The 16,136-nt window shown below is 41.6% G+C and overlaps 1 protein-coding gene and 1 long non-coding RNA gene across 12 annotated transcripts in view; both read right to left on the bottom strand.

The window, feature by feature from the left end:
• Positions 1–16,136, bottom strand: part of LRRFIP2 (LRR binding FLII interacting protein 2) — a 114,608-nt gene that overhangs the window by 67,396 nt on the left and 31,076 nt on the right. The window contains exons 4-5 of the mRNA XM_049870708.1: positions 9,895–9,951; positions 9,754–9,798 (exon numbers count right to left, since the gene is read on the bottom strand). Of these exons, the coding sequence (XP_049726665.1) occupies positions 9,754–9,798; positions 9,895–9,951 (102 nt within the window). The remainder of the gene's footprint in view (positions 1–9,753; positions 9,799–9,894; positions 9,952–16,136) is intronic.
• On the bottom strand, positions 530–9,633 carry LOC126068270 (uncharacterized). Of its 11 annotated transcripts, XR_007515584.1 has the most exons (9): positions 5,918–9,633; positions 5,785–5,828; positions 4,591–4,811; positions 4,018–4,061; positions 3,752–3,972; positions 2,373–2,417; positions 1,254–1,343; positions 629–762; positions 530–584 (listed from the first exon to the last, which is right to left on the bottom strand). It is a non-coding gene; the product is annotated as an uncharacterized LOC126068270 (long non-coding RNA). The 11 variants fall into 11 exon arrangements; XR_007515594.1 differs by lacking the exons at positions 530–584; positions 629–762; positions 1,254–1,343; positions 2,373–2,417; positions 4,591–4,811 and adding exons at positions 2,204–2,237; positions 5,564–5,741 and having other exon boundaries at positions 3,797–3,884; positions 4,018–4,105; XR_007515586.1 differs by lacking the exons at positions 530–584; positions 629–762; positions 1,254–1,343; positions 2,373–2,417; positions 4,591–4,811 and adding exons at positions 2,212–2,282; positions 5,564–5,741 and having other exon boundaries at positions 3,797–3,884; positions 4,018–4,105.

The raw sequence follows: 16,136 nt of genomic DNA, 5'->3' as shown, positions 1-16,136 counted from the left end.
ACCTAACACCAACACTGAGAGTCTACCAGCAGTGAATGCGTAAATACCTAACACCAACACTGAGAGTCTACCAGCAGTGAACGGGTAATACCTAACACGGACACTGAGAGTCTACCAGCAGTGAATGCGTAAATACCTAACACCAACACTGAGAGTCTACCAGCAGTGAACGGGTAATACCTAACACCAACACTGAGAGTCTACCAGCAGTGAATGCGTAAATACCTAACACCAACACTGAGAGTCTACCAGCAGTGAATGCGTAAATACCTAACACCAACGCTGAGAGTCTACCAGCAGTGAATGCGTAAATACCTAACACCGACACTGAGAGTCTACCAGCAGTGAATGGGTAATACCTAACACCAACACTGAGAGTCTACCAGCAGTGAATGCGTAAATACCTAACACCAACACTGAGAGTCTACCAGCAGTGAATGGGTAAATACCTAACACCAACACTGAGAGTCTACCAGCAGTGAATGGGTAAATACCTAACACCAACACTGAGAGTCTACCAGCAGTGAATGCGTAAATACGTAACACCAACACTGAGAGTCTACCAGCAGTGAATGGGTAAATACCTAACACCAACACTGAGAGTCTACCAGCAGTGAGTGGGTAATACCTAACACCAACACTGAGAGTCTACCGGCAGTGAATGGGTAATACCTAACACGGACACTGATAGTCTACCGGCAGTGAATGGGTAAATACCTAACACCAACACTGAGAGTCTACCGGCAGTGAATGCGTAAATACCTAACACCAACACTGAGAGTCTACCAGCAGTGAATGCGTAAATACCTAACACCAACACTGAGAGTCTACCAGCAGTGAATGCGTAAATACCTAACACCGACACTGAGAGTCTACCAGCAGTGAATGGGTAATACCTAACACCAACACTGAGAGTCTACCAGCAGTGAATGCGTAAATACCTAACACCAACACTGAGAGTCTACCAGCAGTGAATGGGTAAATACCTAACACCAACACTGAGAGTCTACCAGCAGTGAATGCGTAAATACGTAACACCAACACTGAGAGTCTACCAGCAGTGAATGGGTAAATACCTAACACCAACACTGAGAGTCTACCGGCAGTGAATGGGTAATACCTAACACCAACACTGAGAGTCTACCGGCAGTGAATGGGTAATACCTAACACCAACACTGAGAGTCTACCGGCAGTGAATGGGTAATACCTAACACCAACACTGAGAGTCTACCAGCAGTGAATGCGTAAATACCTAACACCAACACTGAGAGTCTACCGGCAGTGAATGGGTAAATACCTAACACCAACACTGAGAGTCTACCGGCAGTGAATGCGTAAATACCTAACACCGACACTGAGAGTCTACCAGCAGTGAATGGGTAAATACCTAACACCAACACTGAGAGTCTACCAGCAGTGAATGCGTAAATACCTAACACGGACACTGAGAGTCTACCAGCAGTGAATGGGTAAATACCTAACACCAACACTGAGAGTCTACCGGCAGTGAATGGGTAATACCTAACACGGACACTGAGAGTCTACCAGCAGTGAATGGGTAAATACCTAACACCAACACTGAGAGTCTACCAGCAGTGAATGCGTAAATACCTAACACCAACACTGAGAGTCTACCGGCAGTGAATGGGTAATACCTAACACGGACACTGAGAGTCTACCAGCAGTGAATGGGTAAATACCTAACACCAACACTGAGAGTCTACCAGCAGTGAATGCGTAAATACCTAACACCAACACTGAGAGTCTACCAGCAGTGAATGGGTAAATACCTAACACGGACACTGAGAGTCTACCAGCAGTGAATGGGTAATACCTAACACCAACACTGAGAGTCTACCAGCAGTGAATGCGTAAATACCTAACACCAACACTGAGAGTCTACCAGCAGTGAATGCGTAAATACCTAACACCAACACTGAGAGTCTACCAGCAGTGAGTGGGTAATACCTAACACCAACACTGAGAGTCTACCAGCAGTGAATGCGTAAATACCTAACACCAACACTGAGAGTCTACCAGCAGTGAATGGGTAAATACCTAACACCAACACTGAGAGTCTACCAGCAGTGAATGGGTAATACCTAACACCAACACTGAGAGTCTACCAGCAGTGAATGCGTAAATACCTAACACCAACACTGAGAGTCTACCAGCAGTGAATGCGTAAATACCTAACACCAACACTGAGAGTCTACCAGCAGTGAATGGGTAATACCTAACACCAACACTGAGAGTCTACCAGCAGTGAATGGGTAAATACCTAACACCAACACTGAGAGTCTACCAGCAGTGAATGGGTAAATACCTAACACCAACACTGAGAGTCTACCAGCAGTGAATGCGTAAATACCTAACACCAACACTGAGAGTCTACCGGCAGTGAATGGGTAAATACCTAACACCAACACTGAGAGTCTACCAGCAGTGAATGCGTAAATACCTAACACCAACACTGAGAGTCTACCAGCAGTGAATGCGTAAATACCTAACACCAACACTGAGAGTCTACCAGCAGTGAATGGGTAATACCTAACACCAACACTGAGAGTCTACCGGCAGTGAATGCGTAAATACCTAACACCAACACTGAGAGTCTACCAGCAGTGAATGGGTAAATACCTAACACCAACACTGAGAGTCTACCAGCAGTGAATGCGTAAATACCTAACACCAACACTGAGAGTCTACCAGCAGTGAGTGGGTAATACCTAACACCAACACTGAGAGTCTACCAGCAGTGAATGGGTAATACCTAACACCAACACTGAGAGTCTACCAGCAGTGAATGCGTAAATACCTAACACCAACACTGAGAGTCTACCAGCAGTGAGTGGGTAATACCTAACACCAACACTGAGAGTCTACCAGCAGTGAATGGGTAATACCTAACACCAACACTGAGAGTCTACCAGCAGTGAATGGGTAATACCTAACACCAACACTGGGAGTCTACCGGCAGTGAATGGGTAATACCTAACACCAACACTGAGAGTCTACCGGCAGTGAATGCGTAAATACCTAACACCAACACTGAGAGTCTACCGGCAGTGAATGGGTAATACCTAACACCAACACTGAGAGTCTACCGGCAGTGAATGGGTAATACCTAACACCAACACTGAGAGTCTACCAGCAGTGAATGCGTAAATACCTAACACCAACACTGAGAGTCTACCGGCAGTGAATGGGTAATACCTAACACCAACACTGAGAGTCTACCAGCAGTGAATGCGTAAATACCTAACACCAACACTGAGAGTCTACCAGCAGTGAATGGGTAATACCTAACACCAACACTGAGAGTCTACCAGCAGTGAATGGGTAATACCTAACACCAACACTGGGAGTCTACCGGCAGTGAATGGGTAATACCTAACACCAACACTGGGAGTCTACCGGCAGTGAATGCGTAAATACCTAACACCAACACTGAGAGTCTACCGGCAGTGAATGCGTAAATACCTAACACCAACACTGAGAGTCTACCGGCAGTGAATGGGTAATACCTAACACCAACACTGAGAGTCTACCGGCAGTGAATGCGTAAATACCTAACACCAACACTGAGAGTCTACCAGCAGTGAATGCGTAAATACCTAACACCAACACTGAGAGTCTACCAGCAGTGAATGCGTAAATACCTAACACCAACACTGAGAGTCTACCAGCAGTGAATGGGTAATACCTAACACCAACACTGAGAGTCTACCAGCAGTGAATGGGTAATACCTAACACCAACACTGAGAGTCTACCGGCAGTGAATGCGTAAATACCTAACACCAACACTGAGAGTCTACCAGCAGTGAATGGGTAATACCTAACACGGACACTGAGCGTCTACCAGCAGTGAATGGGTAATACCTAACACCAACACTGAGAGTCTACCAGCAGTGAATGGGTAATACCTAACACCAACACTGAGAGTCTACCAGCAGTGAATGGGTAATACCTAACACGGACACTGAGAGTCTACCAGCAGTGAATGGGTAAATACCTAACACGGACACTGAGCGTCTACCAGCAGTGAATGGGTAATACCTAACACCAACACTGAGAGTCTACCAGCAGTGAATGGGTAATACCTAACACCAACACTGAGAGTCTACCAGCAGTGAATGCGTAAATACCTAACACCAACACTGAGAGTCTACCGGCAGTGAATGGGTAATACCTAACACCGACACTGAGAGTCTACCGGCAGTGAATGGGTAATACCTAACACCAACACTGAGAGTCTACCAGCAGTGAATGGGTAATACCTAACACCAACACTGAGTGTCTACCGGCAGTGAATGGGTAATACCTAACACCAACACTGAGAGTCTACCGGCAGTGAATGGGTAATACCTAACACCAACACTGAGAGTCTACCGGCAGTGAATGGGTAATACCTAACACCAACACTGAGCGTCTACCAGCAGTGAACGGTTAACACCTAACACCGACACTGAGAGTCTACCAGCAGTGAATGGGTAACACCTAACACCAACACTGAGAGTCTACCGGCAGTGAATGGGTAATACCTAACACCAACACTGAGAGTCTACCGGCAGTGAATGGGTAATACCTAACACCAACACTGAGCGTCTACCAGCAGTGAACGGGTAACACCTAACACCGACACTGAGAGTCTACCAGCAGTGAATGCGTAAATACCTAACAGAGACACTGAGTGTCTACCGGCAGTGAATGGGTAATACCTAACACCAACACTGAGTGTCTACCGGCAGTGAATGGGTAATACCTAACACCAACACTGAGTGTCTACCGGCAGTGAATGGGTAATACCTAACACCAACACTGAGCGTCTACCAGCAGTGAACGGGTAACACCTAACACCAACACTGAGAGTCTACCGGCAGTGAATGGGTAATACCTAACACCAACACTGAGCGTCTACCAGCAGTGAACGGGTAACACCTAACACCAACACTGAGAGTCTACCGGCAGTGAATGCGTAAATACCTAACAGAGACACTGAGAGTCTACCGGCAGTGAATGGGTAATACCTAACACCAACACTGAGAGTCTACCAGCAGTGAATGGGTAATACCTAACACCAACACTGAGTGTCTACCGGCAGTGAATGGGTAAATACCTAACAGAGACACTGAGAGTCTACCGGCAGTGAATGGGTAATACCTAACACCAACACTGAGAGTCTACCGGCAGTGAATGGGTAATACCTAACACCAACACTGAGAGTCTACCGGCAGTGAATGGGTAATACCTAACACCAACACTGAGCGTCTACCAGCAGTGAACGGGTAACACCTAACACCGACACTGAGAGTCTACCAGCAGTGAATGGGTAATACCTAACACCAACACTGAGAGTCTACCGGCAGTGAATGCGTAAATACCTAACAGAGACACTGAGAGTCTACCGGCAGTGAATGGGTAAATACCTAACACCGACACTGAGAGTCTACCAGCAGTGAATGGGTAATACCTACACCAACACTGAGAGTCTACCGGCAGTGAATGGGTAATACCTAACGCCAACACTGAGAGTCTACCGGCAGTGAACGGGTAAATACCTAACACCAACACTGAGCGTCTACCAGCAGTGAACGGGTAACACCTAACACCAACACTGAGAGTCTACCGGCAGTGAATGCGTAAATACCTAACAGAGACACTGAGAGTCTACCGGCAGTGAATGGGTAAATACCTAACACCGACACTGAGAGTCTACCAGCAGTGAATGGGTAATACCTACACCAACACTGAGAGTCTACCGGCAGTGAATGGGTAATACCTAACGCCAACACTGAGAGTCTACCGGCAGTGAGTGGGTAATACCTAACACAGACACTGAGAGTCTACCAGCAGTGAATGGGTAATACCTAACACCAACACTGAGAGTCTACCAGCAGTGAATGGGTAAATACCTAACACCGACACTGAGAGTCTACCAGCAGTGAATGGGTAAATACCTAACACCGACACTGAGAGTCTACCAGCAGTGAATGGGTAATACCTAACACCAACACTGAGAGTCTACCAGCAGTGAATGGGTAATACCTAACACGGACACTGAGCGTCTACCGGCAGTGAATGGGTAAATACCTAACACCGACACTGAGAGTCTACCAGCAGTGAATGGGTAAATACCTAACACCGACACTGAGAGTCTACCGGCAGTGAATGGGTAATACCTACACCAACACTGAGCGTCTACCAGCAGTGAACGGGTAACACCTAACACCGACACTGAGAGTCTACCAGCAGTGAATGGGTAATACCTAACACGGACACTGAGTGTCTACCAGCAGTGAATGCGTAAATACCTAACACCAACACTGAGAGTCTACCGGCAGTGAATGGGTAATACCTAACACGGACACTGAGCGTCTACCAGCAGTGAATGCGTAAATACCTAACGCCAACACAGCGTCTACCGGCAGTGAATGGGTAATACCTAACAGCAACACTGAGAGTCTACCGGCAGTGAATGTGTAAATACCTAACACCAAGACTGAGAGTCAATCAACAGTGAAGGCGTAATACCTAACACCATAACACTGTGCACTTTTCTGGACCACACACCATGATGTCTTTCCTTTTGGTTATCCTGGCGCTGCTCCAGTGTGTCCCAGTTACATCCTTGGATGGGTTCTTCAATGGAATTAATCAGTGTAGTAACAAAACACGAATTGCAAACACATTACAAAAAATAAATTCATTAAATTATACTAAGGGCATTGCCACATAAACAGGAACTAAACATATACAACGGGTAAACACCCCCACCAATGAGAAATAGCGACATATGCGTAACTGCTCTGACTTAAGAGCACCTCAGTTGGATCACCTCTGCCTCAGGGTCTTCTTGCATTCCAGCATATGAAGCAGTGAGTGTTGACAGTAACCAGGCTTTGGGAGATTTTTTTTTTTAAGGCAGCCACTGATGTTCCACACTGTCAGTGGTCTAATCATTACACATAACGAACAGACACAGACTGTTTCAATCCTAATCTCAGGGTTTTGATGTAATCCTCCCTTGTCGCCATCCACCAAGTCTTGAACTACCCTTGCTCTTTTTATTTCTATACTGAATGTCCATAAGATTGACACCAGCGTTTCCAGCCTGAATACCTTCTGACAGGTCACCTTTCGAAAAGGTAGTACCTGACCTATAAAATAAACAATAACACACGTGAGGAACATGCTTCTTAATTGAATCAAGTATACAGAGCAAATGGGCAACACCTAACAAAAAGCAAAGACAAGAAGGCAGGAAGTGAAAGGAAAACTAGACAAATGGACACAGAGAACTCAGGGTGGAAAAGGAAAGGGGGAGAGTGCTGACACATTGTGGGGATTGCAACCAATGTCACAAAATAATCTGGGTATGTATTTTTGAATGAAAAACTAATTTGTGCTGTAAACTTTCACCTATAGCACAGTAAAAAAAAAAAAGAACAGAAAGCTAGTACCTGAAAGTTAAGTAGCCAAAAATAAAGATCAAAGCCCTAACAAGATGATATAAAACAAGACAGGCACATCTACTTCACGTCCAGGTACTGCTTACATTCATACATCAAACATAAGGTTCAAAAAGTGCTAGAATTTTTAATACATGGCTCATAAGTTAAAAAAAAAAACTGGCAGAGAAACATCAGAACCCAAAACTATATGGCAAGCCACAAGGAAATTCAGGTTAGTGTTTTAGGTCCTCATATTTATTTTTACACAGAACAAAGTTGCCTTTATATTCAGCTAAATGGAGATGATAAAGCTGTCTTTAAAAGCAACTAATCTGATGAAAATTTAGAACTCCCAATACTATCCAGGTAAAACAAAAAATGTTTTAAAAACTTAATTACATTTCTTTTAAATGGTGTTATCAAGGAGCTTCCAGATATATCTCCAGGAAAATCTAAATACTTTAAGCATGTTGGTTGTAAACTCTCAGGAAAGCACTACAGTCTCCAGGGTGTAAATCTTTTATTCATCTTTAAGATCACACATTAATTTTTTGAAAATATTGGCTTTACCCTTTTTACGATGGTAACAACTTTTCATAATTACCATAGTAAAACAAGTGTTCTAGTTATGTTTTAAATTTGCTTAACAATACAATTTCTATAAAAAGAAAATCAGTCTCATTACTTTACAGATACTCGGGGTAAATAATTCCTCCATCGGTTTAATTGCAGATTTCTTTTTGTTTGCTTGTGGATTTGTTTTTAAGACTCCTAAACTAGGTAAAATTTGGTTGATTTTACCTTTAGGTTAAACTAACATGTAATCAAGTTTCCCTGGAGCCACATACAAATTTAAAGGTGACCAAGTTTCAGAAGGGAAACGCTGGTGGCATCGTGCTTAAGTGCTACGGTTGCTAACCAAAGGGTTGGCAGTTCGAATCTACCAGGTACTCCTTGGAAACTCTATGGGGTAGTTCTACCCTGTCCTATAGGGTCGCTACGAATCAGAATTCACTACACAGCAATGGGTTTGGTTTGGGTTTTTTTAGTTTCAGAATAGCCGTGTGAAAATTCACCCTGAGAACATTGTAACAGGAAGCAAAGGGAAAGGCCTACGTTTGGGCGGGGGGGGGGGGGGGGGAATGTTCTCACAGTCCTTGACACTCAGCTTTTAAGTTTTCAATACCAACTGCACGAATGATTCTTTTCAAAATATTCAAAGAGAAAAATCAAAGTATCTCCCAGGAGAAGCATGACAAATTTGTTTATCTTAAAGCTTTCTCCTGTTCCATTATTTTTACTGCTGATTGTCTTGGATTTCTGTAAAGGCTTCTTAATATTCTTATAAAACTAAAGCTTTGAAACTAATCAAAACGCTTATGGCTCAAAAACTAGTTTACTAACTTACTCTAGAAAGACAGTAAAGTACATTAACCAACATGAAAACAACCTGTGTGAAAGACTTAAGAACACAAACTTGTCAACGACTAATAAGCCAGAACACACTTCAGTTCACTATAATGCATTTTTGCACATTAAACAAGGGGAAAAGAAAACTGGACTTAGGGAAAGTTAACAAACACAGACCTTCACGTGGAAGATCACTTTACTGATGAAAAATCTAGGGGTAAGTAAGTATATACACAGTATTATCAATGTGCAAATTAAAAGCATCGCTTTGAGATTTAAAGCACAATTCTCCAGACTGATCACTCACAGCACAATATACCAGCCTTCAGGAAGCAACTTCTCCTTTATTTTAAGTAGTAACAATAGATGCTAACAGCTGTGAACATTTCATAAAATGTTAATCAAAATGTCAAAGCATGGTAATTCCTATACATACAACAAGCAGGGAATTTGCCAAATAGCTCAATTTCTCCATATAGCAAAATTATAATAAATCAATCAAAGCCCAGAATTATTTCCCATTTGTCATTTTTTTAATATGAAAATGGGGGAAACCTGAAAGTCCGAATCAAACAGAGGTTGGTCTATAAAATCAGTCTTATTATTGTGTAATAATTTTCCAAAATCAAAGGTCCTTCTACAGAAAAAGAGAGTAGAAACATATATTAATAGATGAAAATATGCAATTTAAAAGTTAATTTACTGTACAGCAATCATTTGAGAGGAAAGCAACGTTTTCGCATGAAAGGACTTCTACAATAGTTTCCATCTTTGTTTTAAGAGGCAAAGGAATGTACGGACACTGTCAGATTGTTTAGCCAAGGTGATGCAGAAAGCTCACACAGACAAGCTTTGCTATTATGGCGGAAGCAACTTAAAATACCAACCCTGTGACTGCCAAGACTTCGAGTGGACATTGCATCCTCAACTCCCTGATAAAAATAAGAACAGACAGTAAAAATTCATGAGTGACTGCGTTAAGCTAATGGGGAAAAGCATTAGGGGCAAGTTCATAGGTTATTACAAACCAGATAAGGACGACGATGACTGGACCGGTGGGAATACCTGGCCCTTTCGGAATCCTCCTGGGAAAGGATAAAGTACACGGAGAGTTAATCACTGCCTAGAGGTCACTGGAACAACTGAGCAAGTCAGTTAACAGCAGAGTGACACCTTCCTTCCTTCCAGCACCAGGTATGGACAACTTAGTGGCAAACACTGAGTTCTGGGCAGCCACATGCTTTGGCTGGAAAGAAAGCAGAAGTAATCGTGGCAGGGTTTTTAGTTCATCAGGTGTATGTATGCCTGGCCACTTGTAAAGTCTATGTCTGACCAAGAGAGCTCAAAATATCGAGATAAAAATAAGCAAGTATACTTACTGATAAACAGAAATTTAGTTCAGCATTAAAAGAAAACTTTAATTTTTTTTATTGTGAATCGTAGTTTACACAAGGTAGGAAGAAATGTTTACCGTATTACAGACATATTTTAAGGAGATAGTGTATTGCTTTACAAAGATTTTGGATATAATTTTGTGCTCACTACAAAGAATTTCATTTTTTTTTTCTTTCACCACTCTAACTGTAAAAGAACGATTAAATGAAACACCCTCTGTGTTGTTAATATAAAACGCTACTTATAATTAGATGAAATTGGGTAAGTATTTTAGAGTTGCTAAAGTTATCAAGTCATGCCTTAAGAAGACTGATTAAAAAAAAAAAAATTGACCACAGCCTGACAGCTGACTAAATTAAATGCAATTCTAAAATTTTCCACATTTAGGGATTAGCACTGGAATATTAGGTCCTAAGTCAGGTAAAATCCAGCGGCTAGTCCCTTGAACCTAACCACCTGAAACTATGAGGAATGTCTGATCTTTCCAAATTTCAAAGTTCAAAGTGTTGAAGTAATTCGCATTCACCAAGAGTCTCCAAGCAACTGGGTCCATAGCTAATCAACACCATCTTTTCCAAAATGGACTGCTCCTCGATGCCACATGGCAATCCAGCATGATCGTTACACAGGTGAAACAAAAAGGTGTGGCTGTGCCTGCCCACTTCAAGCACAGAAACAGTAATCCAGCTGGAACACCACAATGGAATGCCTTATTTTGGTCATCATCTTTGAGCACAATTTCAAAAAAAAAAATCCTGGCTGATATCTGCTGTGTTCACTGAAGCATGTGATCCAATCTGATCCGAAGTCTGCTATAAGCACCAGTGTTCCAGGGGTCCAGGATTCCAGGATTCCGATTCCCAACTGAGCATTCTAACCGTTAGTACTCTTCACTGGTTTACATTTTTTGTTATGCATCAGAAGCATACAGTAATCTACAAAAAGCCAAGCAAAATCCCTCCCTTTCTTTGACCATCAGGCAATACCACAAAAGTCTGAAGGGCGTGTGCCTTAGCCCATCAGGGTGGAAATAGTTTATTAAATGGTAACCAGTCCTAGGCTAGTTAACTTGGACAATTTAAACAGCCTTATTTTTATGCTATGCAGGTGGGTTAATTCTCCCTGACCCAGCACCCCAGTGACTGCTGGAGGCAGTAGGGTGACACACGTGGTGGAAGACAGTTCATGTGGTCCTGTCCAATCTTCCCTGTAGTCTATTCTTTTTCATTCCACTCTTCCCACAAAAACACTTTTTTAAAAATCCATTGCTAAAGAGCACATTCCACCAAAGATGTTAAGACAGAAAATTTCGTATTTATTTTCAATTATGCCTATCATAAAAATAATCTAAATAAAAACATCTTATTAAGAAGTAATATACCTCCACATTTAAACAGTTTTTCTTTCTAGCCCCATTTTTAAAATGGCTAAAAGACGAGAAGACTACACAATAAAACATAAACTCCATAAGGTCACTTAATTTGAATACATAATATAATTCATTCCATAGCCATAAACTATGCCTTAAGCCAGCACTGTCTAGTGGAATTTTCTATGACAATGGAAATATTCCATATTTGTGTTGTCTAATATGGTAGCCACTAGCCACATGGGGCTACTGAGCACTTGAAATGTGGAAAGCACAAGCGGGGAGCTAAATTTTTTATTTACTTTTAGTCCATTTAAATCTAACTAGCCACATGTCGATAACGGCTTCTGAACTGGATGGCACTCCTCTAAACCTACCTCATAAATGTATATTCAGGTAAAGCAGTAAAGGCAAACTCAAGGTAATTTTTTTTTAGTACATCAAAAAAAACTCAAAACACATTCTACTAAGAATCTGCCAGTAACGCCACTCTTGCACAGAAAGGCGAGGCCTCTGGGCAGATTTTAAGGACTCCTCCTTTGAATACTTTTGCACGGTGGTAAATGTGGAGAAAACAGAAGAACCCCTTGGATAACAGGCCCTGGAGGCAACCCTAGAATTATGTTTAGAGCTAGATGAGTCCTTAGAGCTCTTCTAGCCTGATGCCTTTATTTTACAGGGAGGGAAACTGCAGCACAGAGAGATAAAGTAACATGCCCAGGGTCATAAAGCTGAGAGCAGCACTGAGATCTCCTGACTCTCCAGACCACTGAACTGGAAAGCTACAGTGCGATGCTGGCTACATCTATGCTAACTACATAAAAAAGAGCAAGAAGGATGACAAGGTATCCTGGTTTTTACTCAGAGATTTCTCCTTTTCTGGAAGAATAAAAAGCCTCATTTTCCAGGTATTTCTAGAGTAGCATTTAAATTGCCTACTGGCTTTTCTTTAATTAATAGCCTCAGTGGCCAAATGGAAAAAGATTTCAGCAAACCGGGTTTCTGGGCACCAATTACAAGACAGGGTAACCCTCTCTTCCGCATTCGGTCAAAAAACGTTTTCATCATCCTGGGTGTGGTCAGCGCTAAGGACCAAGGCTCACAAACACGACGATTCCTTAAAAATAGGTTTATGTTTCTCTTAGACTTTCTGGAAAATTATGTTTTAATACATTCAGGTTAAATCAACGGAAATGAAACATACCCTTTATTTTTAAAGGTTCACTTGAAGGGAGGATAAAGTGGTTTCATTAAAAGAAAACCCCAGTCCCCTGAATACACCTGGCCATGTTCTCTGTCAACAGACAAGGTTTATTGTCAGGGCTGGAGCCATTCCTTCAGTTTCAAATCAGGAAACCTCAGAAACTGCACTTCCTCATTCATGTCACCAACATGCTACTGATTAAGACACTCAGTTCAAAAACAGAGGACAGTCGGGCTCATGGAAACTTGTCTAAACTAAGACTATCTGAAAGTCAAGGAAGACCTAGACCTTTTCTTCTTGGTCCCTTCACCTTGCGATGCATTAGCAATGGTGGCACTGCCTCAGACCTTCATGGTCTGGCTCTGTCAGTGACTAAGCAGTTGTTCACTTCAATTAGGTATCGCCTTACCTACAAAGCGGGGATAGTGGTGCCTGTCTCACAACGTGAAACGAAAACCTACATAAAAGCACCAGCACAGGCGTACGACGCACTCAGCTCAGTTCCTGGGCCTCATGCCCTTCCTGGCCTTCCTAGCCACATCTCCAACATCCTATCTTCACAAAAAAGTGTATTAAAATTACAGGAAATTTTTAATGTGGGTAGATTCTTCTTTCTAGTAACTGACAGTGCTATTGTTTGTGTATGCACCATTTATTTTACTATAAACTTACTAGCAATTTATATTTTATATTGACTGTCACTGCCTACATATTAAAGCCTCTAACCCAAACCACACCCCCTTCCCCCCCCCACAAACCTAGCCCACTCACTGCCTAAGCTGCACACATTTCATGGAGATAAAAAAAAGATATGCTTATCTTTGTGACCCTCAAGCACAGGAAATATTAGACTTTTCATATTGGCTTTCCTTCTTACTGAATATTTTTATGTCCTAAGATTATTAAAATCTTAGGTAATTTAATTTAGAATTATAATACACAAATTCAAAGAACTAAACTAATATTTCCATAAAAAATAATTGCAAGCAAAAGTGATTTCTTCTATTCCATGTAACACTCTTTATGCATTGTCAGCAATGTTAGCCCAGTTACATGCAGAAGACACTTTAAATAGAACAAATCAGGCTGTAGTTACAAGAAAGGGCAGATTCCACACCAGAGTAACAGACACATACATGAAGAGCGACTTAATTTAACACCTTTCTCTTTTCTAAAACAATAGCACAATCAGAATTATGCTAAAGCTTTAAACCTAAAGGTCATTCTAACCATAAGTATTTTAATTCCTTGTACCTTAAAATACTGATACAGAAGGGGTCTGCTTATGGAAGCTGCTGATTTAACAGCAATTAGACAGTAGCTCTTAACTCTATGGGGACCATAGACGCCTTCTAGAATCTGACGATAAAAATACCTGGGGCGCTTCCTAGAAAATACACCCACATTCACAGTTTTTTAAGGATTTTAAGGCTTCATGTCCCCCTACTTCTCAAGCCTGTTCACGTACCAAGTTAAAGACCTCTGCAACTGGAGACGGCTGGGGAACTTAACTTTAAAAAAGTTCAAATTTAAGAAAAATTCACAATGACTCATGCTTTGCTAGCTCACAGTTTGTTTTTGTAGCCACCAAATCTGAGAGTCGTGGTTGAAAAAAAACCAAACCAAACCCAGTGCCGTCAGGTCGATTTCAAGTCATAGTGACCCTGTAGGACAGAGCAGAACTGCCCCATAGAGTTTCCAAGGAGCACCTGGTGGATTCAAACTGCCCACCCTTTGGTTAGCAGCCATAGATGGCACTTAACCACTACGCCACCAGGGTTTCCAGAGAATTGTGATAGAGGACTTGAAAAGGGAGGTGAGAGCTGAAAAAAATAAAGAGTAATCTTTAGATGAGATGAAAGAATGACTGGATTCAGCTAACTCCAGGTAGACACAAGAGACTAAATGGGCAGCTCCTGTCTGGAAGTGAGGTGAGAAGGCAGAGGGGGACAGAAGCTGGTTGAATGGACACGGGAGACAGAGGGTGGAAAGGAGGAGTGGGCTGTCAAATTGTAGGGAGAGCAACTGGGGTCACTTAACAATGTGTGTATACATTTTTGTATAAGAACCTAACTTGAACTGTATACTTTCACTTAAAGCACAATAAAATAAATAAAAAAATACAAGACCCTGTTAACTTAGTAATATGAGAGAGAGAAGAGGAGGGAGGGAGCCGGGTAGAGAGAGTGAGATTAATTGATTTCAGGAAGCAAAGAACAAACCCACAGAAGGAAAACACGTTCATTTACTCAATCCTTCTTGGTAAAGAGCATTCACGAAATGCTAAAAAAAAGAAAATGGTTGAACTCTAAGTACACATTTGGCCCACTACAGATACAGCAGATACTCTCTGGCCTTTAGGCTCACACATGCCAAACACTTTCACACTGCAAACTGTTAGTCAATGTTTTACTTCAAGGCTGCATTGTTTCAGCAACTGGTCACAACATGCATGACAGGCAGTCCTGGCCTACCAGCCACTTCTGAATTTGTCCCCACTTCTGATCACAGAAACGATGAGAGTGCTACAAGTGAAAAAGTTTCATAAATGGAAGTTTACCAATACACTGCATTCTCCAAAAAGTCTTACCCATAACAAGTTTTCCTGAAGAGCAATGATGGCAGATACAAAGTGAGTTACACATTCAAAATATGGAAACTTACTAAGCTAACCCTGTTCAATAGTAAAGACATACATGGGGCCCTATAGCTTAAAATAAAACTTGTATTTAGTAATTGTTTCCTTCTCTAATAATTGACTATAATTTTAGGAGTTTAAAAAACAGTGCACTGCCAACATTTCCATTTCAAGCCAAGAATTGCGTACAATATTTGAAACTACATATAACATTAAAAAAAAACTAGCAACATAGCAACTCTTTCTGTTTTTCTGAGCTGTGGCAGTAAGAATCTATAAATTTCTCTTTAACCTGTTAGCAGGAGATCCATTACCAATATCAAAATAAAGTGTTCAATACTGTTCTGCAGGTGTTATCCCCCTTCATATGAAATAAGACATCAGAAATATTTTTAATAGGAATTTTCAGAACCCCATTAATGTCAGAATGAAAAGGTAAAAAGAGTGAATATGTTTCTTTTTAAACCAGCCCAATTTCTATAAGCCTTTTTAAAAATATTTTTCTGCTTTTTCTTCTGATAAAAACATGTCGAAAATTTCTAGAAGTCAATCATAATTCCACCAAAGTACTGGTGGTAGTCACTTCTTCCCACTATTTTTGATCCTGTATATGGATATTGGTTTGTAGTAACACAAAATTGGGATCCTACCAGTCTTAGTTTGT

The sequence above is a fragment of the Elephas maximus genome, chromosome 27 (genome assembly GCF_024166365.1).
Source record: "Elephas maximus indicus isolate mEleMax1 chromosome 27, mEleMax1 primary haplotype, whole genome shotgun sequence".
In the NCBI taxonomy this organism is placed as follows: domain Eukaryota; kingdom Metazoa; phylum Chordata; class Mammalia; order Proboscidea; family Elephantidae; genus Elephas; species Elephas maximus.
This window is presented reverse-complemented; position numbering and strand designations above follow the sequence as displayed.